General features: G+C 45.2%; 1 protein-coding gene across 4 annotated transcripts in view; it reads left to right on the forward strand.

The window, feature by feature from the left end:
* Positions 1-27,080, forward strand: part of LOC147608346 (myosin-11-like) — a 342,241-nt gene that overhangs the window by 51,775 nt on the left and 263,386 nt on the right. For all 4 annotated transcript variants that reach the window (XR_015264460.1, XM_086789250.1, XM_086789251.1 and 1 more), the window contains exons 14-22: positions 17,573-17,610; positions 20,574-20,700; positions 20,802-20,975; positions 21,215-21,346; positions 21,465-21,574; positions 21,677-21,737; positions 21,923-22,100; positions 22,210-22,415; positions 24,815-24,934. Coding sequence is in view for 3 of the 4 variants with exons in the window: in XM_086789250.1 (XP_086645376.1) it covers positions 17,573-17,610; positions 20,574-20,700; positions 20,802-20,975; positions 21,215-21,346; positions 21,465-21,574; positions 21,677-21,737; positions 21,923-22,100; positions 22,210-22,415; positions 24,815-24,934 (1,146 nt within the window). In the remaining variant the exon portion in view is untranslated. The remainder of the gene's footprint in view (positions 1-17,572; positions 17,611-20,573; positions 20,701-20,801; positions 20,976-21,214; positions 21,347-21,464; positions 21,575-21,676; positions 21,738-21,922; positions 22,101-22,209; positions 22,416-24,814; positions 24,935-27,080) is intronic.

A 27,080-nucleotide genomic window follows, 5' to 3' on the forward strand; every position in this document is an offset into this window, starting at 1 on the left:
GCTGCCACCCCTCTGATCCATCCTGGCTCAAAGCCCAGGCGAAGCATAGTGCCCTCTAAGAATCCCCAATCGACTCTATCGTATGCCTTCTCAAAATCGAGAAGCATCACGACCAAGTCCTCACCCAGAAACCTGGCTCGGGCCGTCGCCTCCCAGAAAGTAAAGATGTTGTCAAGGATACTGCGCTCCTTGACAAATCCTGTCGGAGTAGCATGAATCAACTCCCCCAGGAAGGGCTGGATCCTCAAACTCAAGGCCTTTGCCAAGACCTTGTAGACAGTATTGAGGATCGTAATAGGCCTCCAATGCCGAATATCATCTGATACTCCCTCCCCCTTGGGGATAAGATAGATCAAGCCCTCTGAAAAGCTCTGCGGCATCACCCCAGTGTCCAAAACATGCTGAAAGCCCCTGCGGAGGCCTGGCCCCAAAAGGTCCCAGTAGCGCATAAAGAAGGCCGGCGTCAGTCCGTCCTCCCCTGGGCAACTATGTCGCGGTAGGACCCGCAAGGCCTCGGCAAGCTCAGTCTCTGACAGAGGCGCACCTAAAACTGTGCGCATATGGTCTGTGACCCTCCTCTGCACATGGGCCCACACAGTCTGTCTGCATACATCCCGAGCCTCAGTGGCTGGCTCCGCTGAAAGCAAGTCACTATAAAAAGCTGTGGCAATGTCTCTGATCTCCCCGAGCTCAGTAGCTATCGATCCATCCGGTCTACCAAGCTGGCGAACCCCTGCTCGCGCATGACGGGGTCCAGTGATCTCAAAAAACTCCCCAGTCACTCTATCACCAAGCTGCGTCCACTGAGAGGCCTGACGACGATAGTAAAACTCATGTCTCTGCTCCTCTGCCTCTCTAACCTCCTGGCGGGCCTGGCTCAGCTGGGACGCCACCCACTCACATGCTGGCTGCTGCTCCTGAAGGCGCTGTAGCGAAGCAAGGCTACGTCTCAGCCGTTGCTCCCGCTCGCGAATCTCTCCCAGTCGTGTCAAAGCTGCAGCGTGCAGAAAAGAGCTAAGATCAATGAGTCCCTGGGCACACTGGCCCGCTGCATCCTGGTCAGAGCACTGACTATCCTGCCAGATCCTCTCAATGTCCTCAGCGAGACTGGGGTCTGCAAGTACCCGCTCTGGAATCCTCAACTGCAAGCTGGGCTCCCGAGTCCCCTCCTCCAAAGTCAATATAACCGGCGCATGATCTGAAAATGAGGTGCCAGCAAGAATGCCGACGGAGCCCCCTCGCTCCCCCAACCAATCGCCCACATAAAAGCGATCAATCCGAGATAGATTAGTCCCTCCCTGTCGGCGATCCGACCGAGAGAAACTAAGACTGTCCTGAGACCGGGAGAAAGCCCCATGCTGCCATGCATCAGTGATCCTCAGTGACATGCAAAACCGGTCCCAAGCTGCAAGCTCCGTGCCGTGCACTGTAACATGACTGCCTCCCACCCTATCTGCCGGGTCCTCAAGCATGTTGAAGTCTCCCCCAACACACCAATGTGCAGCCTCTGGCAATGCATCTGTAACCTGAGTCCAAAACTCTGCTCTGGCACTAGCATGATTGGGCGCATAGATGTTGAGCACACCCAATAGCTCATCATGCATCCTCAGAATGACATACTGTGCTCTGCCAGGCACAATGATCCCTCGATCCACAATGGCCTGCCGCCATGCATCTGCAATAACCATGCATACTCCTCCCTGTCCACCCAAAGGACCAAACCCTGCAGACCAGAAAGTGTCCCATCTACCAGGCATCACCGAACCATATCTCCGGATCCTGCTCTCACCCAAGTGGTGCTCCTGCATCATCAGAATGTCTATGCTGCCACCAACCAGGCATCTCTGTAGCTCCTGCCTCAAGCAACCTCGATAACGTATAAAGTGTGCTCCGCCGAGGCCCTGAACATTCCATGAGATGATCCTCATGGATGTCCTACTGAGGTGGATGCTGTCTCAGCCGTGCGGCGAGCCTTCGCAAGCGGCTTGGATGGAGAGTAGTCCCCATCCGAACGGCTGCGAGTCTGCCCACCCGGTGTGCTGCAAGAATCCCGGATCAGGCGCCAGTGGCTGTGACCCATGGCGACTGCCTCCTGCTCTGACATAGTAACCTCGTGTATACTCACATATCCTGGGTCGCGTGCCAAATCTGCAACTATGCGCACGACCAAATGCCGAATCCCGGATGTATCCACACTCCCGGGATCCAAGAAAAAATGAGCCAACTCCCAAAGTCGGCCTATCACATCTGTAACCTCCAAATCGCTCATGTGATGAGAAAACTCAACTGCCTGAGTCTTCAACGTGCTGAGAGCGAGCTCTAGAGTCCACTCCCGGTCACAGGGTCCACAAAGAGGGAATGAGAAGGCCACCGCTGAGTCTAGTGCCTCCTCCCCGCGGGCCGGAGGTATCACTACATGCACTCGGATGGGAGCTGGCTCATGGGGGCCCTCGGCTCCAAAAAGCCGTGTAAAGGTGTAATCAAACGCCTCCGAGCGCTGACGAATGCCGAGGCGACTCAGCCGACTGCGGATAGATGAAATCCGTGAGGCCCTAATCGGCATAGGTCTCCTCTGAGATGCTCGAGCGAGGTCAGTGCTCAGCGCCCTCCGGACTGCAGGTGAGCGCCAGGGAACTGCCAGGACCTCCCGGGAAGGCGAGGCGGGCGGAGGGGGAGGAGGGGGAGGCGAGGGAGGAGGAGAGGGAGCCGCTGCCGAGACCGGAGCGGGGGCGGGAGGAGGCGATGGTGGACGCGAGGCGGAGGGAGGGGGTGGGTGTGGGGGAGGTGAAGGAGGGGGAGCTGGCATCTCCTGGTCCTCCGTCACTGCAGGGGTCTCCTCCTGAAGGGGAGCAAATCTGTTCCTCACGGGAACCCAGTGAGGCTGAGCCTGTGGCTGCTACTGCAGCGGTACCTGGGCGCGCTGCTGAGGCTGTCTCCCTCGACGGCGCCCCTGTCCTGGCTGCCACTCCGAGGTCTCTGTGGCCTGAGCAGGTGTCCCTGAGGCAGCTTGCCGGGCCGAATCTGTGGGCGGGCCATCCGTGGCCTGCTGCTGTGGTGAGGGTCGAGGTCTCCTGCGAGGGCAGGCCTTGGCCAAATGGCCGACCTGCCGACAAATGAAGCACTGGTTCGGGAGCCCCGAGAACTCCACTCTCTGATCTATCCACCCCCCCCCTATCCTAGGTAGCTGAATGACCTTAGGAAGGGAGGAGATGTCAGATACCAACACTCTGACCGAAGGTAACCCAGCTGCTCTGGCCACCACTGAAGCTGCTGAGGGGCCCGTCTCAAGAACCGAGCCCACCAAAGCTCCGAGCCTGGGGAAACAAACTGTAATATGGAAGAGGCGCTCTCCCTGCTCCGCCGCTGCTGGGTCAAATCCATGCTGCCAAGGCCTGAAGAAAGCCCGAGCTCCCCTGATATCCAGAGGACTCATGGCAAGGACCTTGGCAACGCTCTGGGCGGCCTCGAACTCGATCTGATAATGTCCCCGGCCCAAGAGCTGTACATCCAGGATCTTGCCCACATCTGCAAGAAGGCGGGCCTGAAGAAGATCCCTGATCTCCCCTCTGCTGGGGCGAGTGCCGACTATACGGCAGATGGTGGAGTGAGCCTGAAGGCGCTCCACCTCTGCGGTGAGGCTCGCTTCCTCTTCCGGCGAAAGAGAAAGCCTGATGGGGATGACCTCGGGGGCGGGCGAGGGGGCTGCAGAAGAGTCCCTCTGAGGCGAGGCGGGAGGAGTCTCCATCAGAGTCTGAAGCTCAAGCGAAGGCGAGGCGAAAGCGGAAAACCCTGCAAGAAGCGGGCTGCACACCAAGAGGCGGAAGGACGGGTGACGATAAGGAAGAAAAACAAAAAAACCCCCTAAGGGAAATAGTAGCACGGCAGAGGAAGGAAGGGGGGGGGGCGGAAATCGGAGTAGAGGCCCAGAGGGGGGAAGGCGGCGACAACGCGAGAGGGAAGGGGGGGGGGGGGCGCTGCTGAATGGCGGCGAGAATGAAGAAGCGAAGAGGCGGGGGGGGGGGGGGGGGCGGAATGGCGGCAGCGGGGAGGGAGGGGAAAGGCGGCAGCGGGGAGGGGAGAGGCGGCAGCGGGGAGGGGGGCGACCTGGCGAAGAGGGGGGGTGGAGGCGCAGAAGCGCTGAAGGAGGGGGGGGGGGGCGGCGCAGCAGCGAGGAAGGGGGGGGGGGCGCAGTGGCGAGCAGAGGGGAAAAACGGGGGGCAGAGGAGAGAAGGGGCGCGAGGGGGGGGGATCGAGGTGCGCAGAGCAGGGGGGGGGGGGGCGGGAGCTTCAGCGAGCGAGTCAGCGTCGTATCTCCGTTCAATCTTGGATGAACATGAATCAAAGGTAGAATCTTCTATCCTAGAAGAAGGAAGAAAGATGGGCAAAGAAGGTTTTTATGCATCTTTTTATGTATAGAAATTAATTTTAATAAGAATAACACTTTTGTAATAAAAAAATTTCTTTATGTATCTTTCTATGTATAGAAATCTATTTTAATAAGAATAACACTTTTGTATTAAAAAAATTCTTTTATGTATTTTTCTATGTATAGAAATCAATTTTAATAAGAATAACACTTTTGTAGTAAAAAGAATTCTTTTATGCATCTTTCTATACATAGAAATCAAATTTAATAAGAATATATTTTTGTAATAAAAATTTCATTATGCATCTTTCTATGTATAGAAATAAAATTTAATAAGAATAACACTTTTATAATAAAAAAATTTCTTTATGCATCTTTTTATGCATAGAAATTAAATTTAATAAGAATAATACTTTTATAATAAAAAAAATTCATTATGCATCTTTCTATGCATAGAAATCAATTTTAATATGAATAACACTTTTATAATAAAAAAAGTTATTTTATGCATCTTTTTATGCATAAGAATCAAATTTAATAATTAATATCAGTGATATCCATGCATATTTATAGGTGAATATGTACATGGAGTAATTAGAATATTTCTTTTAGATGCGAAAATGGTGAGAATTGCTCTTTTGGAATAATATAAAACTAATTTTTTTTTTCACAAAATTCTGAAAATTTTTACCTTAACCTCTTTTGTATGGTTGATCATTTCTCATTTTTATCTTTCTTTACTTAACTTGCTTAATCTAATTTAGAATTATAAAACTCTAATCTACACAATTTTTTAATTTCAAGAGTAAATAATAAGAAGAGTTTAATTAATCACTTAGTTAATCTTTCTAAGATTAAGAAAGGTTGGAATGTAAATAAGAGAAAGGGGTGGTCTTTTCATCAAAGGCATAGTATTTGAATTTAATTCAATCATCTGTAAAACATAAAAATCAAGAAAATCATAGATTTTTCATTAAAATTTATAAACAAAGTAAGAAAATTAGCTTACATGGAGCTTGTAAGCTCTTCTTTGGCTTGAGGGATTGAAGATTCTACTATTATTTGAAGCGATAGTGGCTACCAATTCACTTTGGAGAGGATTAGGTCAAAAACAATTAAATTATTAAAAAATTCAATGTAGATGGTTGAGGACAGAAGTAGAGTAACAGTGTATAAACACCATTAAGCTTTTACAAAGGGGGAGGCTTCTATTTATAAGAAAAAGTGAACCTCTAACCAAACAAACTGATTCTAGAAATTTTCAGATCAGTTTGGTCAATTTTTTATCATTTTTGGGTCAGTTCAGCTTACTTTTGGGATCTAGTTTTGAAAAAGGAGAGAGGATAGATGAAAATATCTCATTTTATTGATTAAAAATTAGGGATAATGATGAGAAAAAGGCGTCTTCTTCATGAGGAGAGATTCCCACACTGAGGTGTCAAAATTCAGTTTTTTAATTCTTTTTCTTTGGTCTTTAGTCCACTCATCATCTTATGTAAGCATTTACTTATTTTTGGGAGGATTTTTTTTTAATTCTTCAATTTCTCTCCTCTCTATATTTGGATTAATCTTATTGGTCTATAGGAACCTTAATTGGATCATAATTCAAAATTTTTTGCTTTTTTTTTGAATTTCTGTTTCAGGGAAACCATTTTAGACACTAGAAGGATTTTTATATCAAAAAATATCTCAATTTTGAATTACCTCCCGCTAGACATTTTTTTCTCTCCAGGCCAAAACAGGGTAAAACATGATCTTTCTTTTATTTGAGAGAGGGGAATAATTATAAGATTAGAATCGAAGGTTCTTACACTTGCTTATCTCTCAAAGGCTGGAGGGAGGAATCTTAGAGAGAATTTGGAAGATTACAACAAGTTTTGAAAATCTCTACTCCTAGTAACTTCTTATCGTGCAGTGTCATTGTTTGAGCAGGTTGAGAAGTATTTTTATGGGTTGCCCAAGAAAGTGCGTGACTATTGCATTAAGACCTGAGTAATAAATATGTCGCAGATGATAGAGAATGCTATGATAGCAAATGCGTTACTCACTGGGGTTTCAACAGGATTTAAGGACAGCAAAAGCATTGGCAAGAAAACTGAGAAGTCAGTGCATACACCTCGGGATGCAACAGTGGTTGCAGAGAAGTGGCGTAAGAGAAGTCCTGAGGAGAAGCAAGCTTTATTGGATGCCAAGAAATGTTTTTTTTTGTATTGAAGAGGGACATATGTCTTTCAATTGTTCTAAGCGTAAGTTCAACAAGAACTTTGACACAAAAGAGAAACCCAAGCCTAAGAAAGCGAAGCCTTCTGCAGGGTTAGTTCTTGATCTTGCTGGGGAACAACCAGGTGGTGAGGAGACAGAGTTGTGCAGAGTATGGGACAAGGTCAGAGATTAGACTGCTTTGATTTTCTTTGACACAGGTGGCTAGAGCCAACTTTATCTCACCAGATTTGTTTGGTAGATTGGGGATCCGTAAGGAGAAGATGGAGCCTATTTTTGAGACATATATGGCTTGTCTTGGGTATGCAGAAGTTGTCATCCCTATCATTGGTAAGCTGAGGCTTCATGTGCAGGGTTATGTTGACAATGAGATCATGCCACTTGATGGGTGTGATGTTTTGTTGGGTATGCCATGGTACCATAGGGTACATGCGGTGGTGGATATGTACAACAGGAAGATTACTTTAACTCATTAGGGAAAAGAGCACATTTTGAATGTAAAGCTTAAAGGGGAATCTGTTCCTATTGTATTGGCTTTGGCCATTTCTTTAGTAATGAATTAGCATCTTTCCGCGTACTTGGTTTTTGTTAAGGATGCAAAAGATGATGAAACTCAGTCTAATTTGTCTATGTTAGATAAAGACAAGACCGATTTCTTACGTGACTACCAAGATTCCTTTTCCGAGTCATTGCTAGGAGAGCTTCCTCTGAAAAGGCCAGAAGATCATGCTATTGATCTTATTTTGGGGAGTACCCCACTAAATACACTACCATACCGCGTTAGCTCAGCCCAATAACAAGAAATCATGAGCCAGGTATAGGAGTTGTTGAAAAAGGGGCTGATTCAACCAAGCTCGTCACCTTTTTACTCACTTGTGCTCTTAGTGCAAAAAAAAGATGGTTCTTGGCGCATGTGCATAGATTATAGGGCGCTAAACAAGAATACCGTGTCAACTCAGCCCAATAACAAGAAATCATGAGCCAGGTACAGGAGTTGTTGAAAAAGGAGCTGATTCAATCAAGCTCGTCACCTTTTTACTCTTTGTGCTCTTAGTGCAAAAGAAAGATGGTTCTTGGCGCATGTGCATAGATTATAGGGCGCTAAGCAAGAATACCATCAAGAATCGATTGCCTATTTCGAGGATTGACGACATTTTGGACTCTTACAGGGCTCAACTGTCTTTAGTCGGATAGACTTGAAAAGCGGGTATCACCAGATCAGCATTAGACTCGAGGATGTGCATAAGATAGCATTTCAGATCACCTTTGGGCTATGTGAGTTCTTGGTCATGTCCTTTGGCTTGACAAATGCTCGCGCCACCTTTAACAGGATGATGGACAGAATTTTGTCGAAACGGTTTTTAAAAACCTTGAAACCTCTCCAATTTGGCAATTTTGTCCCAATTTCAAGTTTTTTTTTCTTATTTTTTTTGCGATTTTTTAACTTTTTGTTTTTCTTCCATATCCTCCTCATCACCTTTCTTCTCTCTTCTTCTCTCTCCCTCCTTCCCTTTTCCATCTTCTGCTACTTCTTTCACGTCTACTCTTCCTTTCTTTATTCTCCTCTTCTGTCTTTATCTTCTTCTCTCCTCTTCTTCTCCCTTGCTCTTCTTTTCCTTTTCTCTTCTTCTCCTCTCTTCTTTCTCCTCTCTTCTTTCTCCTTTTTCTTCCTTCAATGTCTAAAATCTTTTCCAATTTCTACCTTCTCTTCTTCAATTTCTTAAGAGTCCTTGATTAAACCACTTGTGGCATCTAATCAAGCAAAATTGCCATAATGCCTCACTGTCTTTCTCAAGGCCACGTGTGGGAACTCTTTAAGAGGATGCTTTCCCAAGACGTGTGAGAAGAGACCTTTTTTCATCTCTTCTTCAATTTCTTAAGAGTCCTTGATTGAACCACTAGTGGCATCTAATCAAGCAAAATTGCCATAATGCCTCACTGTCTTTGTCAAGGCTACGTGTGGGAACTCTTTAAGAGGATGCTTTTTCGAGATGTGTGAGAAGAGACCATTTTTCATCATTACACTATGTTTTTAGATGGCTACTATAAGTTCTTTAAGTATTTAATACTTTATGAAATTATTGAATTTTCAAAACCTCGCGGTTTCTTAGCCGAGGGACGAAACCTTTCGAAACAAAACCCCAAAAACCTTGAAATGAAAAAAACCACGAAACGTTTCTTGTGACTATGATTCACGCTCAGACGAGGACCATAGGAAACATTTGGCCACATTGTTTGAGGAACTCTGGAAGCATAGGTTGGTCATAAATGGCAAGAAGAGTGAATTCTTCTTGGAGGAAATACACTTCTTGGGGCACATCGTGTCAAAAGATGAAGTCCGTATGGATTCTTCGAAGGTAGAAGCAATTCTTAATTGGCCAGATTTGAGAACCGTGCATGATTTACAGAGCCTTTTGGGATTGTGTTCCTATTATGGGCGGTACATACGGTATTTTGTTGAGATTGCTTCAGCCCTTCATGCTTTGACAAAGAAGGAACATGTGTTCCGATGGGTTGATCGGGAAATTGCAGCATTTAGAAAGCTCAAGGAAAATTTTACTTCGGATCTGGTATTGGTGCTACCGGATCTCTGAAAAGCGTTTTTTTCCATTGTGATGCATGTGGGAACAACATTGGGGCAGTTCTCATGCAGGAAGGACATGTGATAGCTTGTGAGAGTCGCATATTGCAGAGTGCCGAGAAGCATTTACAGGTCTATGAGAAAGAGATGTTGGCTGAAATTCATGCTCCTTCTACATGGAAACACTATTTGCTTGGGGCTGATTTCATTGTGCAGACAGATCATCAGACCTTGCGTTATCTCCTCACCATGGGAGAGCATTGCCATGGATTTTATTTTTGATCTTCCGAGGACACAAACGGGGAATGATGGCATTTGGTCTTTGGGGAAAGGGGGGTCAAAGGTGACACTAGGAATTATTAAAGTTCTTTTCATAACCCCTTGTGGGGGGAGGGGACAAACGTTTGAAACCCTTAAAACAAAAGAACCTCCTTTTGGGGAAGGAAATCGTGGCCCTTGGAAGTGGGGTTACACTATTATTGGCGGGGGCTCCACTTTGGGAGGGGTCGGCTGCAGCAGGGAGCGTAGGGCTGGATAGAAGGTCTTCTCATGTGGTCTCTCTCTCTCTCTCTCTCTCTCTCCCCCCCCCCCTTTTGCAACTGGCTGCTGGAGGCACAGAACTGCTGGTAGCGCTGGACAGCAAGTAGGGCCTTTATCAAGATCTCTCTCTCGTGGAAGGTGGCAGATTGCAGGAGAAGTAGAGGTGCGTTGTCGGACAGAGACGGCCGACCACTGTTTTCTCTCTCTCTCTCTATTATCGCTAGTAGTGGAGGATGGTGATGAAGGCTATGGAGACTCCAAACGTCTAGGGCTAACAGCCCCTCTTTCTTCCGGCTTGTGGGCTGTTCGGGAGTGTTTCTCTTGGTCCTTTGTGAGAGGGAGGATTCGTAGCTCAAGAGGGCAGAAACATGGCAACCTGGGAGACAGTTTTGGATGAGTTTGTGGGCTGATTTGTGGCTGTGTTTTTGGCTGCGAGTAAGGGCAATTTGGCTATGTTGTTCGAGCCCTCTTGAATGTATTTTCTTGGCATAAAGGAATGCAGGTTTGTGTATTCGAATTAGCACAAGACTGTGCAGGACTTCTATGGTGAGAGGATCAGAGGTGTGAACATCTTGGGCATGCTATTACTTTCAGCCATGTTTGGCCATGTTGTACTCAGTTTGACTCTTCCTTGAATGCAAATAAAGAAATACCAAAAGGGGTGCCAAGTTGTTATTTTCTTGTAGGAGCTCCCTTTTGTGTGTTTTCTTTGCTGATTTATAGCTATGTTAGTATCCCTCACGAAATAGACAGTGAAACCTCCCATGGATCTCATAGGATACTGGGCAGTGTCATATGTAATGCTCCTCCGTCTCAACCTCTGTGTGGCATAATCAGCAGATCCTCTCCTCTCTGGGTCTCCGTATGAGCTTCCCGGCTCTGAAGATGCGCTCAGCTCTACTTGTCTCCACTCTGAGAGGCGGTGGGATGAAACCCGTATCTGGCCAATCGCAATCTGCATGGCATGGGACACGTGAACACTCAAGTAGTCCGGCTGCTGGATGAATCCATCCTCAGTGGGTGTGAGGAAGTGATCTCTGTAGAAGTGCATCTTTGTGGGGAGCTCCGAAGGTGTGATCCATGTGCAATGGGTGTAGAGGCTGAGAAGATCTAACTAGATAACCTGGTTGGTATCCTTGTGAGAGAGTCGGAGAAAAGGGGAGTCCAAACTGTACTGAAGGGGGGGTAGGCGGTCCATGCGGAGCCCATATACTAACCAAGTGGAAACTAGTGCACACAATACTCCAGAATGGCCCACAAGTGCTAGCTGTCTTGAGGACCCCAGGGCAAGCCTCAGGTACTTGTGGGGATCCATGTGACTGATGCGATGGAGGTATGTGACTCTCTGGAAGAGTGCATCCACTAGCATCGTGGCTACCACAAACTCTGCCTGGATAATCTGGTGTGGGACTGATGGTTTGTTGCGGATCATATGGGAGAACATCATGACCTGGGGCCTCTCAACTTGCTGCCAATCCTCATTGGATAAATCTGGCTCCTAGAAGGCTGCTCCATGCATCAAGGCTGGTGTGACGAGGGTGTCAAAAAGCTAGCCCCTCGTCCTGGGCTCCTGGAAATATGCTTGGAAACATTGTCGCTCAGGTAAGCTCAAGGTTGCATATCCTGTGTCACTTTGGCATGTGCTATGAGAAGCATGTTGAAGCGTGGGCCGCTGAGCCGCTGAAAGTGTCACCAAGATAGACATAGGATGAGACAATCTCCACAGGATCCCCTCTATAGATGAAGCTCAATCTGGATATGAAGGGGCGAGAGGTATTGAAGACCATTACCTTGGTTTTACCAAGGTTAACAGAGAGGTCCCGGTGAGTGCAAAAGTCATGGGAGGCATCCAACTGTCTTTGAAGCCCCTTGGCTGAGTCTGATTTGAGGACGATATCATCTACATAAAGTAGTATGGGGATCAATATGCCTGCTAGTGTGGGACCAGTCCTGCCTAATCCGTCAATGAAGCTCCAGATCTCATCAATGTAGAGGCCAGAAAGAGTGGGTGATAGAGGGTAGCCCTATTGCACCCATAGTCACATGGGACAGGAAATGGGGACGGGGAATGGGGATGGAAAAGATTGAGAATGGCCATTCCCTGTGACTATAGAGTGACATGGAACGGGAATGGGAACGGGAAGATGTCGCCATCCCCAACATTCCCGAGTCTAAAAAAGCCCATTCCCTGTAACTTTCATCCCAATAGTGCTAGAAATCTCTTGTGATGTACCTCTTGGGGCTCTCACTCGTCTGGTGACGGACTCATAGAGGCGATGATGCGCCAAACCATGTCTGATGGGACTCTTATCTCCTGTAGATGGTGTAGGAGGCGGACTCGGGGTATAGTATCAAAAGTTTGCAGAAGTCCACAAAGCAGCAGTAAATCCTCTGATGTGCTCTACCCTCCTTGATGATGGCACGGAGAGTGAAGATGTGGTCAAGGGTAGAGTAGCTCCTCCGAAAGCTAGCTTGTCCTAAGGCTCTACATCCCTGGCTCTCTGCAAATGAACTGAGCTCTGCCTCTAGCACTAATCCATAGAGTTTTTTTGGCCAATGTGTGGCCAATCATGATCGTCCTGTAATTATTAGGATCAAGTGGATCTCCGGCTCTGAGGATGGGGGTGATGGTGTTGGTGGACCAAGAGGGTGGAAATCCTTCACAAAGGGCTCTATTGAACATGTAGGCTCAGTGAATCCCTCATGATCTTGGGCTCGCCCATTACGTAGTCTACGAATCGCCTTGAGGACCATGCCCTTTGTGAAGAAGGTGGAGGTGGTGGGACGGGGATCGGAGTTTCCCCCAAGCCTCTTTGGAGTTCGGCCCTAAGAAAAGTCGGCATAACTCCTCTTTTCGAGCGTGGAATTCCCGTTTCTTGCGTTGCGTGAGCCGTTGAGAAATCCGTTGGGCTTGGCGCTTCGTGATTTGCCCAATCCGTACCTCGTGCTTAAGACGGGAGCGTGTGGCCCGACATTCGTCATCATACCAATAGTTTTGAGGCATGGAACCGCAAGGTGGCTTTAGACCGCCGTGTGTAGATGAAAGAAGTGGTGGTGACCTGGAGGTGGCGGTAGATGTGGTTGCAGTAAACAAGGTCAAGCTCGTGATCAAAAAGGACATGAGTGTAATGTGAGATGGGGGGTGGTGGTGGAGGGACGGGTGGTGTGCAAGTAAGAGTGAAAGAGAGGTAGGCATGGTCAACCTCAAAGGGGGGTGGCGGGATGGAGAAGTTGGGGAGAAGGTGTGCCAAAGCGGGAGATCCCATAAGGTAGTCCATTGTGCTAGTACCTCCTGAGTGAGGGAAGGAGGTGAGGGCGTCGGAGGAGGGCCATCGAGACATCCCGTTCTAGATAACGAGACCATGTGCAGCTCCTAGCTCTAAGAAATATCTCCCATACACCGTGACCTCCTCACGGTCCTGTGATGATCTCTGTAGCCTTGTGTGAGTGATGTCCAACTCCTGTAGTCTGATAGGGTCGTCCAGGTCGAGTAGTGGGACCTGTTGACTTCCTGTCGTAGCGTTGAAATCCCTGAGCAGGAGGACTTCCTATAGTTGTGAGAACTCCATAATATCCCCATATCATGGTAAGTACGGTGACTGGCCATGCTGTGTGGTGTAAGGGGAGTGGTGCGGTGGAAAATAACACACAGCAATGTGGATGACTTTGTCAGTGCTAAGCTGTAGCCGCACCCAAAGATACCGTGCACCCTCGTCCTTCCGGACAATGCTGATAATCTGTCGAAGATGGGATCTAAAAAGGACAGCTACCCCTCTAGAGCCACGTACTCCTACTGATGTGCGGGTCTCGCCTTGGAAAGCCGACTCTCACTCATGCTTGGCTATGTATGGTAAAGCCCCTCTCAGGGCTTTGATGAGTCTTGGTATAAAAAATGATATCCCTTCTTCCTGTGAGAATCTCGCTCAAGCCTCTTGGATTTGACCACAACATGCCATTGCAGTTCCATATTGCCAACCTCAAGTGTTTGTTCTTATAGACCCCGCATCCCTGTTTGGAACGGCACTCAGTGATAATGACCCTACCATCTCTCTAGATAGCCCACTTGCTTGCTCTACAGGCCTCATGAACTGTCACCATCGCCTCACACCGGTGTCCCAGGGTGAGATCATCTCCCATGTACACCTGTGTGCCCTTGAAGGCAGCCCTCCTGTCTAAGAAGGCGTGTCTGTTGGTGGCATGAGGGAATCTAATGATGAGGGGCCACTCTCGTGTCATATCCTTGCCTACCCTCCATGTATTGCAAAGGGGGGGGGGGATCCCATCCACTCCTAGCATATGGCAAAGTGTCATGGCATCCTCCTTGGGGGAAGCCCTCGCCTGTAGCCGCCGCACTGGCACATGGAGGGCCCTATCCTTCTGCGTTTCTCCTCCTCAAGAGTCTCATGTATGATGCTCTGTGGGGGTTTGTGCTTCTTGATGACCTCCACCCAATCTTTCCTAGTGGTTTGCAGTTCTTCCTGCAACTTATCACTTGCAGCTTTCAACTGCCCCAAGTCGGTCCTTAGACCCTCCTGAATATTCAGTTCCCCTTCCTACACTATATGGTCCTTGACCGTAGCCTTTAGGGGTTCCATTTTTGCCCGGAGTTCGCCTATCACTGGGGCAGCCTCTGGCATTACTTGTTGTTGCAGCTGGGTCTCCTCTTAGTGGCTCACCTGTGCTACCAATTTTTCAATCTTGTTCTTCTTTCCGTGTATCTCCTTGCGGAGGCCTTCCGACTGTTTTTCATGTTGGTTCAGGACCCTGTCCAGCACCTTCTTCTGTTCACCCAACAACTTCTTGGTGTTGTCCTCCACTGTCTTGATGTATGCCTCCAGCTCCTCTAGATTCATTGTGGCTATTTCCCCCTAGTTGTTGCCTTGGGGGCCTAAGCAAGGGTGGGTGGGAAGGGAGGCGGAATGACTCACCACAGTCAGCAGCGCTGAAGGGGCGTAGTGCGTAAGGCAGCAGGCGGAAAGGCTCACAACAGTCAGCAGCGCTGAAGGGGTGCAGCGCGCAAGGCAGCAGGTGTGCAGGGTCACCAGCACGCATAGAGTGCGTGCACAGCAGGGGTGTAGCGCATAAGGCAGCAGGTGCGCATGGTCACCAGCGCGCAACACGTGCGTGCACATCAGGGGCGCATCGAGGCAAAAAGCAGCAGGTGTGCCACACGGGCCACCAGCACGTAGTGCGAACAGAGGAGGGGGGGCCTGCACAGCTTCATGCCATGAGAGAGAGAGAGAGAGAGAGAGAGAGAGAGAGAGAGAGAGAGAAATGAAATGATATATTAACGTCTCTAAGAGGCCATAATGGCCTATGAGACCAAAACTGAGAGTACATTTGAAGTTGATGTCTCATCAAAGAGAACAACTAAATGAGACTAAAAAGTACAATAAATTGATTGTCCTACAGTTGTAAGAACTGATGAACTGTAAGACTCCGAGATGATACTGAGTAGAAAATACTGGAAAATACTGAAAAATGTATATGAGGTAGATCCATGTATGCTGATCAGTTGAAGTGTTGCCCTCTCCTTAGATCAAGTACCTCCGCCATGGGGTTGTCTAGAATTGGAGAGGTCGTAGAAGCAAGGTAGGTGCCTCCGATGCCGAGCAATAATGGCTCTGATCTGGCGATGGTGAGGATGCTGTGGTCAGGATCCTGGTGGGAGTGGCCGATGAGCACGACATAAGATAACTGCTCTATCAGTGGTGACTCCCTGGGAGCGTGGTCGGTGCCCTGATGGCCCAATGGAGGAGGTACCAGGAGGTGTGTGGGTTGGGTTGCTGGTGCTGGTGCTGCCGAAGAAATCTGTTAGGGTCCTTTGTCTAGGTACATCATGGCTCAGCCTCTTGTCTGCCAAGAGGGTCTCTCTGTGTCTCCTGAGCTCAAGTAGAAACAATCCCAGGCATCTTTGATCCTCAAACTCCATGACCCTGCGTAACGGCCCAAAACCCTCTCGGAAGAGGCAGTGATATCTCCCTCGGATCTCATAATAGACTATACATCGGCAAATGTAGTGTTCCTCTGTCTCTACCTCCTGGTAGCATAGCTGACAAATGCAGTCATCCAAGATCTGATGCACATATCGCCTTGTCTCAATCCACAACTGGTGTGATGAGGTCCGGATTTGTCCAATGGCACAACGTATCCCATGTGATAGGTGTACATCCATGTACGCCGGGCGGGTGATAAAATCTTCTAGTGAGGTGTAGAAAATGGCTCTTGTAATGAGCCATTTTCGTGCCTAAGGGCTCAAGGGGGATAGTCCATGTCCTCGCTGTGTCCACTCTGATGATATTCATCCTGATCACGCGGTTTTGCTCTGAGTGGGTGAGATCCAAAAATGGACAATCCAGACTGTACTGAAAGGGTGGTAGTGCCTCTATCCGCAAACCATGTAGGTCAAACCATGATCTCATTTGAGTGTACCAGCAATGAGTATCTCCATCCTCTGCCAACTGTATGGATGAGGTCAATGCCAATCGGGAGTACCTCTGCTGAGGGAGCTCCCATAGCCGCTGTAAAAAGGTAACTGCTTGGAATAGGGCCTCGATTACTACTGGTGGGACACCCAGCTCAGCCCGAACAATCTCATGTGGTACTGATGATTTGCTCCGAATCATGCGGGCAATCATCATAATCAGTGGTATCTCCATTTGCCTCCATCCCTCATCTGTCACTCTCTGAGATTTGTGATGTATACTAGGCCCCCAAATTGGACCTCCGTACAGGAGGGTCGATGTGACAAGCGTATCAAATAGCCACAATTTGGTGAGTGGCTCCTGAAATTGTATGTGTGCACAATGCCTCTCAAGTGCCCCCAAGGCTGCATGCCCTCCAGCTAATCTAGCTGCTACTGCCTCCTTCAGGGAGAAACGCGGTCCTGTGAAAGTAACTCCCAAGTAGACATGACTTGATGTACTCTACCGGCTCCCCTTGGAAAGTGAGCTAAGGCTCTGATCTCGTCACCCGTGCCTGTGTGGTGTTAAACACCATAACCTTGGTTTTCCCAAGGTTCACTATCAGATCTCCATCCAAGAGAGAGAGAGAGAGAGAGAGAGAGAGAGAGAGAGAGAGAGAGAGAGTATATTGTGTACCCTTGAACCCTTCATAGTCCTCTATTGTCTCCATGAAACCTGCATAGAAGGCTTTTGTGTAGAGCCTATATGCAGTTGCTTTGGGGGCACTCATGCTTTTGAAGCACAAGGATGGGAGTTAGAGAATGTGTGATTTATAAGAATTAAACAAGGTTACTATTCAGAATAGATATCCTTTCCTAGAGCGGATGATTTAATTGATAGGTTGCATCGTGCAGCTTATTTTACAAAGATTGAACTATGTATTTTTATCACTAGATATCGATTGCCGAGAACGATGTCTTCAAGACGGGCTTCCGTATGTGGTACATGTATGATGTTTCTTGTATTACCTTTTGGTCTCTTGAAGTCTTTTGCCATGTTTCATGAGGTGAATGCAAAAGGTGCTGCCTTATTTCTGAACGAAAAACATGTGGCTTGATGATGTGGAGAAGAGGTATCATACTCAAGAGAAAGAGCTTTATGCTATTATACATGCATTGAAAATTTGAAGACATTATTTATATGGTTCCAAATTTGTTGTCTTGACCGATCATGAGTTGATAAAGTATAAGTGATAAGACTTGAGATGAGAGAAAGGAAGGCATAGTGGATAGAGTTGAGGCATGATTTTGATATGAAAATAAAGTATAGGAAGGGAAGCTTGAACCAGGTTGAGCTACATAATAAATTTTCCAGGGCCTCTAACTTCTTTTTAGGATTATTGCATGGTCTCTAAGATCGTTGACTTCTTAAATGTTTTTTTTTTTTTGGTTTTATTTGCAGAAACCTCTGGGAATAATTGCTCTACTGGATGAAGCCTGGTAAACTGTCATTCTTTTCTGTAATAGGTTTGAAACTTGAAAAAAATAAATAAAAAAGTGTTTTTTAAAATACAAAAAGCGTTTTTTTTCTTTCATCAGGGTTTTGAGAAAGATTCATTGTAGTATCTGATCCACATTTATCACGTGCAATCAATTCATTGATTCAATAATATTTACCTCGCTATCACATGGGTGTCTCATAATTCATTAACTAATTTCACCCTACACCACTCCATTCCCTTATTATTGATAGCCTTTGATCACGTGTAAGTGATGAGTGCTATTGTTGCTAAAGCTATCATTACTCCTAGATGGAAATGCTGCCGTCTTTTGGGACTTGCAAACTGCCATGCCTCTTCAGCTCGAGAGTTGCAACTAGCTCAATGTTGATGAGCTGCTGCAGATGTGCAGGGTTGCTGAATAGGGGACGCCTCTTGCATTAATGCAGTGGATTGTTCAGCAGGTCACAGTGGAGAGAGCTAATATGAACTGTTTTTAAAGGGACTTACGATTAGGCCTTTAAATAAGCTTCCTCTCAAATATATGCCTAGATTGAGCTGATATTGAAGGTACCACTACGTGCAGTCCCTTCCACTTGCAGAAGACTATTCTGACTCTACAAACATGCAATTCAAAACTATAGGTTTGCTTTGTGTTCATTAATGACATTCTGATGTAAAATAACAAGTGTGAGGAATGTGGACATCTAGGTCTGATCCTTAGATTGACACTTGCTCAATTTCTTTCTGTTGTGAAGTCACTTTTTTGTCCATCGCTTTAGTCATGATGAATTGCAGGAAGATGTCAAGGTGGCTTTAGCCTATTCTAACAAATCTAGGAGATTTGAGTTCCCCCCGTTTTTTACTGACAGTACAACAGGCACTATGCTCCAAAAAACAAATCCTTTGTTAGACACAATGAATTAGGAGATCACTTTGTTATTTAAGTCTGAGAAGTTCTAGGTGTTGACATCTTGGAGTATTGTTCAGTATCATTTTGGAGCTAGTGGGAGCGATGTTTCAGTGATGCCATCCAATGGCTCATGAGAGCTCAAAACTCCAGGGTGTAGGGTTCTCTAATTGACCTTTATGCAGGAATACAAGGTGTGGCTTGTACACTTAGAAAGTGTGACATCTGCAGAGGATGGTCATACAATCTCACTAGAGGGGCAAATGATAGTTTCTTGAACAGAGCATGACCAGAGCAACCATGACCATAGGGGACCCTCATTGAGACATGGGATGGCTGATGAGTTTCAGGAAACTCATGGGTCCTTTGTTTAGGAGTGATCCGTGCACTTCGAAAGTATCTTGAGAGGATGACAATACAATACAATATCTCTCTCTCTCTCTCTCTCTCTCTCTCTCTCTCTCTTGCAGAGCCAAAGAGACAAGCAATGGGGATGAGAATGCCCTGCAGTGATTCACACTACACATGGGAGACCTAATATTTTGTTACTCTGAGCTAGACATGCTCACCACTGCAGACTGGACCCTTTTTTAATTTTTTTGACTCCCCTTTGATGGTTCATTGATTATGTAACCCTATCAGTCTCTATTGAATGATAGAATGCCTCCCATCAAGGATGAATTCAGTGCCATCTCCCACGACTCTACTACTCATTAGGCATATTTTGGCCAGTTTTGATCTCTCTCTCTCTCTCTCTCTCTCTCTCTCTCTCTCTCTCTCTCGCACACAGAGTCATCTGTGTAGGGTTCTTCCTTCTGAAGCGGCAAGATTCTTAGCTTTGAAGGAGCCATAGCCTTAGTCCAGAAAATGGGCCTTAGCCCTGCATGCTTAGTAGTAGTCAAGGACTGTGTACGTTTGCCATCACTCTCAATTGTCACATACAGTCAGGAGGCGTTGTGTTCAGCCCAGGGTGCTAGGCAGATCAAAACGCAACCAAAATCAACAGCTTCTTCAGCCCAGCACTCTAGTGCAGCTCAGATATGTCTGACCATTTCTTCAGTTCATACTTATTCGTATCACACAGCCTTTCTCAGGTTGCTTGGTCAGCCCGTTTTTGGTCTTCTTCAGTCTTGCTTTGCCGTCCTTGGCCATTCGTTCATTATTATGTCGAGCTTCTTTGGCCTGTCATTCTGCCGCCTTTTTGGCGTCTTCTTTTTGCCTTTGTTGCTCCATGATGAGGAACAATCTTTCCAATTCTGAGAGCTCTTTTGGCTTTTCAATTGCTTCCTTGGCTTTTTCAGCTTCCTCCTTCACTTTTTTTTCTCTTTGGCTGTTGCTTCTTTTTTAGCCTCTATCTGTTGCCTTAGCATCCAAGAGTAACTTGATGAAGTCTTCATTGCTTTGCAGAAGCGTTTCTGAAGTGGTTGTGTCTTCTTTGTAGATTTCTCCTTCCATATCTTCTTTGTAGCTTTTTTGATGATGTCTCTCTTAACATTGTGGAGGCTGGGGTGGTTTTTCCTGACCGCAATTCTCACTTTTGGGTAGCCAAGTTGGGTCACAACTTGCAGCTTTGATACCAATGTAGCATGCAATAGGTTGATTGTCTACATGAACCTATCCGATGAATTCTCCAAGTGGGTAAGAGGACTGACACATGCAGACTCTCTATGGCTGTGGAGACTGACCTACGTAGCTCATGCATGACATGTACCGGATTGGGGCTCATGATGGGGTCATGGCATACGACAAAATATTCGTAAAAAAGGTATTCCTACTGTATACATGTTGCACTGATGTAGATCCAATGTGTCGCATGGTGCATGTGACAAACAAAGCTTGTCTACCAAAAATGCAATCCCGTAGTTGTCGATTACATCATTATGTGTATCAGTTTGGTTTGGCACAAGATACGCCTTTCTTTATTGCCCAAGAGATTGCTTTTGAGCCTATGTTTCTTACCTTTTAGTTTTGACTTCTTCACTTGCTCAGAAAGCTGTGATGCATGTTTTCAAGTGACACTTATTTATCAAGACTTTGATTATTTGTTTCTGTAGCATGTTTCCAAAATCAACCAATGAGACCTTCGCTACGAAGCTCTTTCAGAATTTTAGAAACAATGCACGCTTCAAGAAACCTAAGCTTTCAACTACAGACTTCACTATTTCTCACTATGCGGGTGAGGTATGTCATTCATGTTAAGTGGTTTAATTCACAATGTTTGTATCCATGGTTAATGTTTTTAGGCTTTCCATCTGAAACCTTTGAAAGGCATTTGTTTTCAGGTTACATATCAGACTGACCTATTTCTAGATAAAAACAAGGATTATGTGGTTGTGGAGCATCAAGCTTTATTGATTTTGTCAAAGAGTCCTTTCGTGTCTGGGCTATTCCTGTCTTTGACAGAAGACAATTCAAAATCTTCTTATAAGTTCTCCTCTGTTGCAACACGCTTTAAGGTATGCAGATGCTTGTTTAACTGGAATTTTGTATAAATGGGTAACCTACTCCTTTGGAAATTCTTAATAAGAGTTACAAGTTGTAAGAATGCCACAAGGCCTTCTTGGCTATGAATTATTTTGCTGTATGGAAATTTGGGACTAAAAGATGTTAGAGGGCGCTTGATAGGTACAGATTTATTCTTTTATTTGTTGTAAGAGTGCCATGATCCCTCATGGGTTTTTCAATGCAATTACAGCAACAACTTCAATCGCTCATGGAGACTTTGAGCACAACAGAGCCACATTATATCCGCTGTGTAAAGCCAAATAGTGACAACAAACCTGGACGATTTGAGAATCTGAGTGTTCTCCATCAACTTCGATGTGGGGTAAGCCTTTTTTTTTGAGCGGGGTCACTGAGATGCTACACATCTAATAACTCGCAAAAAAGTAAAAAATGAAAAGTCAGATTGGACTTTATTCGGTGCCTTGATTGTATATTCACAGGGAGTGCTTGAGGCTGTGCGGATTAGTTGTGCTGGATATCCAACACGCAGGACATATGATGAGTTCCTTGATCGGTTTGGTGTGTTGGCTCTGGACTTACTGGAAGGAAAGTAAGTAGCTCTGCAATCAGGCACTTATTTTTACTTTAGAGAAGCAGCATGCTGTGAGTATCTTTTACGGCTTTGACTGGCCAAGAATTGGAAATTTTCCAGCTATGATGAAAGAACAGCAACAGAGAATCTGTTAAAGAGGATGAACCTGAACAATTATCAAGTGAGTTTTTGAACACAAATTGGAACATTGTTGTGATGACACCAAACAAGGACCACAAGTGCTTGGGCAGCAGAATCTTGATGAGCTTATGGCACTTGTAGACTTGGTCAGATCTTGTAGAAAGAAACAAATGATTGAGATGCATCTTGGTTTTGAGCTAAAGTTTTTGTTCCGAGATACTGCAGGTGGGGATAACTAAAGTTTTCCTCAGAGCCGGGCAGATGGCAGAGTTGGATGCTCGAAGAGCAGAGGTTTTGTATGCTGCAGCAAAAACCATACAGCGAAAGGTTCGGACATATCTTGCCCGGAAGCATTTTCTAGCTATGCACAAGGCCGCTCTACAGATTCAAGCTCATTGGCGAGGTAAGGAACAGAGCTGGAATGTTTTCCTATATCCATTTTTTTTCTATCCTGTATTTGCAAATCCGGATCAGGTTGTGATTTGAGATTATCTTTTTGTGGACGTGCTCAGGTCATCTTGGTCGCCTGCTGTATGAAATCAAGCGCAGGGAAGCTGCTGCTATCATGATACAAAAAACAGTGCGAATGTGGCACTTACAGAGATCCTTCAAGTCTATGCGAAGTGGTGCTATTGTTATACAAGCTTGTGTTCGTGCTTTCTTTTTACGGCAGGAGAAGAGACGCAAGCAGAAGGCAGATGCGGCAACAAGAATTCAGGTGAGGCAGTGGGTTGGAATTGATCCTTCATGCAAAATTTGTAAATTTGTTCAAATATTAAGAATCTTGTCAAGATACATACCATAGTTAGGGAGTGTCGGTGAAAGTTTTCTTTAAAATTCATCAGTTGAACATTTTTCCATGGCTTGTCTCTAGAAAAGACTGTTGGACCACCAGATGGCTCCTCTCTTAAGGCATACATATGGATAGACTACCACCCTTTTTGATTCTTCCAACCTGAATCTCAATATACCAGAGCTCGCTGCTCAACCAAATCAATTGGATGGATGTTAACATAAATTGAAGGGCCACTTCTCATAATAAAGATGGGGTTTCACAGGGATCACTTCTTACTCATATATACTGATGGATGGATGTTAACATAAATTGAAGGGCCACTTCTCATAATAAAGATGGGGTTTCACAGGGATCACTTCTTACTCATATATACTGATGGTTTTTTTCAAAGACCAAGGTACATGAATAGAGGCATGTGAATTGCCATTGGTCATATTAGAGTCCAATTGCACGGCTTGTGATGTGAGACAAGATTTTGTGGGGACCCACAGTCGCAGGAGGCACAGAGTGCCTAAGATTGAGACGAGAGATTTCTTAACTAATCAGATGCACTGTTCATTACAAGATCAGAGGTAGGCTTTACTGCCTTTTTCAGGATGGTTTTGGACCTCTTTAATGTCTTATTCAGTGCACTAATCAGTGGTGTTGGGGTCTCCTTTTTCTTGTAAAGATGAGACAACATAGAGACACAAGATGCTTCATAGTTCATCCCTGACCTGAAGACTCTTATCACAGGGGCCGAGGTGCAGTTTCTCCATGAATGATTATGGTGCATGCTTTTATACACCCCCAGCCTAAATTATGCTCACAGTGGTAATTTTTTTTCTCACTTTGTGACCAGCATTTCTGCTATCAACCAGAACTCCTAGAGATGCAGAGATATAAAACAAACTCACGAAACACACTGGGTGATGAAATGATCATAATTAGAAACCTTTTTCAACCTGTAGAAAGACCTGATGAGGATAATGATGGAACCATAGAGTGGTTCTATAGAGCAACCACAACGACAGGGTACTCTCATTTCACCATCTAGAAGCCTAGCTGCCTTAAGGTGATGCGATGCTATGGTTCAGCTACTACAGAGAAGCCAAGATGAAATGAGCATAATTAGAAACCTTCTTCAACCTGTTAGAAAGACCTGATGAGAATAATGATGGAACCATAGAGTGGTTCTATAGAGCAACCACAACGACAGGGTACTCTCATTTCACCATCTAGAAGCCTAGCTGCCTTAAGGTGATGCGATGCTATTATAGACTTCATTTGAGAAGGCTCAAGAATGTCCTGCAGGAAGCTGTATATAACTGATTGGATTTCATTGAAGTGAAGCTGAACCTGTATGCAGGCTGTGACTCTCTGGATGACACTTTTGCGGTTTTCCATAAATTAAACATCATGCATAGGTTGTGAATAGTTTGCTTACGAACTTTCAAAATGTGAAGTATTCCATTTAAAAAAAAAGAGATGAGTTGTTAATAAAGATAATAAACACTGACCCATTAATGTAAAGTAGCATAAAGAATCACACAGAGGCCAGGCTGCTTCAGTGTTTATACTCTCCAAAGCATTGGCAGCATGGTCACCATGAAACTCATTGCGATGGCTTTGAAACTCGTTTCACGTTTCAGTGTTGAAATGTTTCATGTGCACATTGAAACCACATGATTTCATGTGGGAAAAAAGGTTGTGATTTTGTGCACTTTTTAGCGTTTATAATTCTTTCTATTTCCTTCTTTCATCCTATTTGTTCTTTTCTCTTCTCTTTTGTATGTCTTCTTTGTTTACTGATGATACATATGCTTATATCATCTTATAACTATTGGCTAGCACCTTCACATTTTATGTATATGATCGTTTCGGTCCAACATTTCATTGTCCACCTGCCTGGTGTTGGATCGTTTTGTTCCAAAATAAATCGTTTCAGCATCGTTTTGTTTTGATAGTGAAACTTTTCGCGGTGACCTTGATTGGCAGATCAGCTTGTGTGCAGTCCATTTTTAACGAAGGCATGGAGAAGCCTTAAGCTCCTTTCTGTCCGTAGTTGTGTTTATCTTGTTAGTGTCATTTGAATGCATGATATATTATAATTGTCTGTTTTTCTCATTAAATATCTCATACAGATGTGTGTTGTTGTGTTGTGTGTGTGTGTGTGTGTGTGTGTGTGTGTACAGAGGAAAAGGTGTACTTGTAATAAGTAAAGAATAATACCCTGGCCCGCTTCTCTGTCTATAAGAGGGATGGACACAGAAGCAGGATGGAACTCTTTCTGTTGATTTCAAAGTGCAATTTGGAAATCTTTTTGCTATTTATCATTGCAGGCAAGATGGAGAGGTCGGTTATGTGCCACACGCTATAAACAATTGAAGAAGGCATCGATTTCTTTCCAATGTGCATGGCGTGCTAGGGTTGCAAGAAAGGAGCTGAGGCGGCTGAGATTGGTTAGTTGTAACATTCCACTTGTTCAGAAGTGTGTGTGCGCATGTGGGAGGGTGGGCAAAAGTCTCTTTCTTGTTTTGAACTAAAAGAAATTTTCAAGATTTTTTGTTTTCAATATTTTCATGACACATACCTATAAGCCAAAAATTGTGGGGGAAAGTAGGCATTCCTTCTTTACATTTATAGGCTAGGTATGTCTACTCTATGAAACTGTGCCTGGGTCCTCACTTCTGCCTGTAAAGTGCCAAGTGTTTGACCTTTATCTCTCAATGTGCCAATCAAAAGTTTTGAAATCTTTGCAACGCCCTGATAGATCTCTCTTGTTGTGCATGGGTACCTCATTGATAGATTGAAATGTAAAAACATGTTTAAATTTGGAGTTATTCTGTGCACAACCACCACAACATGCGTTTACACTGAACTCTGTTTTCTGTTCTCAGTGTTTTGACCCTTCATCTCTCAATGTGCCAATCAAAAGCTTTGTAATCCTGGCAGCACCGTGATAGATCTCTCTTCTTTTGCATGGTTACCTCTTTAATAGATTGAAATGTAAAACCATGTTTATGTGGAGTAATTCTGTGCGTCATCACCACAACATGTATATATGCTGAACTCTGTTTTCTGTGCTCAATGCCATGTCAATGAGCCAAAATAGTGTGGTGATTTGGTGGACCCCTGATTTGTGGATAGAAATAATTGTTGTTTCAGAACTATTGGAGATATTAGATTTTACAGGTCTCTCAAGCAATTCTGACCGTAACTTCTTGTTGGGGATAATCAGTCATAGATCGAGTAGCGAACAAGGAGATCAAATTAGGGAATGAATGCCTGCATTATGTTAGAGAATTGCTTTGGTAGGTCTTATGGGGGGGTATGCTGATTTTCTTCCTCAGTGGCTCTGGTTTGCACTTCATTTCCTGTATTAGTACACATTTGTACGGTCATAAGTTAGCTCAATCAACCCATATATCCATAGCAAGTTGTACCAACTTTTCTGCCTCATGCATAGACCTTTGCACCATACCATGGATCATACAACCCGCCCGTGAGGAAAGTTCTCTAGCACAACCCAATATGCAGGAAAGCAACCTGTGATGCTCCACAAGAGGTACTCAGAAGTACCTTAATCCAATCACAAGATCCCCTGTGTCAGCAACCCAAACCAAGGGCTGAACCGAGACCTTGTTCCAAATCGGTCCAATTATCAGCAGATTCTATTGCGTTTCCCCTTCTTTCGGTCGGCAATTCCTCCCTTCCATCAGAACTCGCCATAGTTACCAATGACCATGAGTCCCTTGTTTAAATTTTATGGAGCTTTCCCTACAAATATGCAAAAAGCAATCAATCTTTGACCTAAGTCTGTCAGGAAATGTTCTCAACTGGCTTTTGGTGTACAGCTGAGATTTAGCTGTCAGGCTTCTTTCCTTGTCTCTATCTCCTCTCTTCCGCTAGAATCTATCATCACACAGGATCTGTTTTCATGGAAGTCTCTAGTGGAGATTCCATGACATGGACAGGAAAGCTTGGAACAAAAAAGAACTCCTGTACCCTTGTGAAGCAAGATCAAAATCTGAAATTTCCTCCTTCCCACCTTTGAGCTTGTGGCTTGTTGAAGGGATTTCCATATGAAGCACCATTACTTGTAATGGCCTTAAAGGTATGACTCCCCAGAGAACAAGGATTGAGGAGTGGGGTGTATGTATGAGAGTATCTTTCATCCTTAATTTTGCTCCTTAGCCTTCTTTGTACATACGTAACATAGCGCACCCTATCAATTGTATAGACATGCATACATGGGAACGAATTTTGAAAACACCCCTCCACCTCTCTCTCTCTCTCTCTCTCACACACACACACACACACACACACTTTTTTTTGTAAAGCTTCATGTCATTAATTACAGGTGGGAAACCTCAAAACGAGGAAAACCCACCAAAAAGACCATATACAAAGGAGACTACTAGAGTGTTCACTATGTTGAGTGTGAACATAGTTAAACATCTAAAAGCAATCTATAAAAAGAGCATACAGAGATGAGTCAATCTCATGAAGAGAGACAGTCATATAAAGATTGCTGAAGAGAGGAACGGAAGAATGAGTAAGCATCGAAATGAGGCCCAGCAAAAACTATCCTGTTGCGAGACTACC

The sequence above is a fragment of the Cibotium barometz genome, chromosome 53 (assembly GCF_041138505.1).
Source record: "Cibotium barometz isolate CiBa-2024 chromosome 53, ASM4113850v1, whole genome shotgun sequence".
In the NCBI taxonomy this organism is placed as follows: domain Eukaryota; kingdom Viridiplantae; phylum Streptophyta; class Polypodiopsida; order Cyatheales; family Cibotiaceae; genus Cibotium; species Cibotium barometz.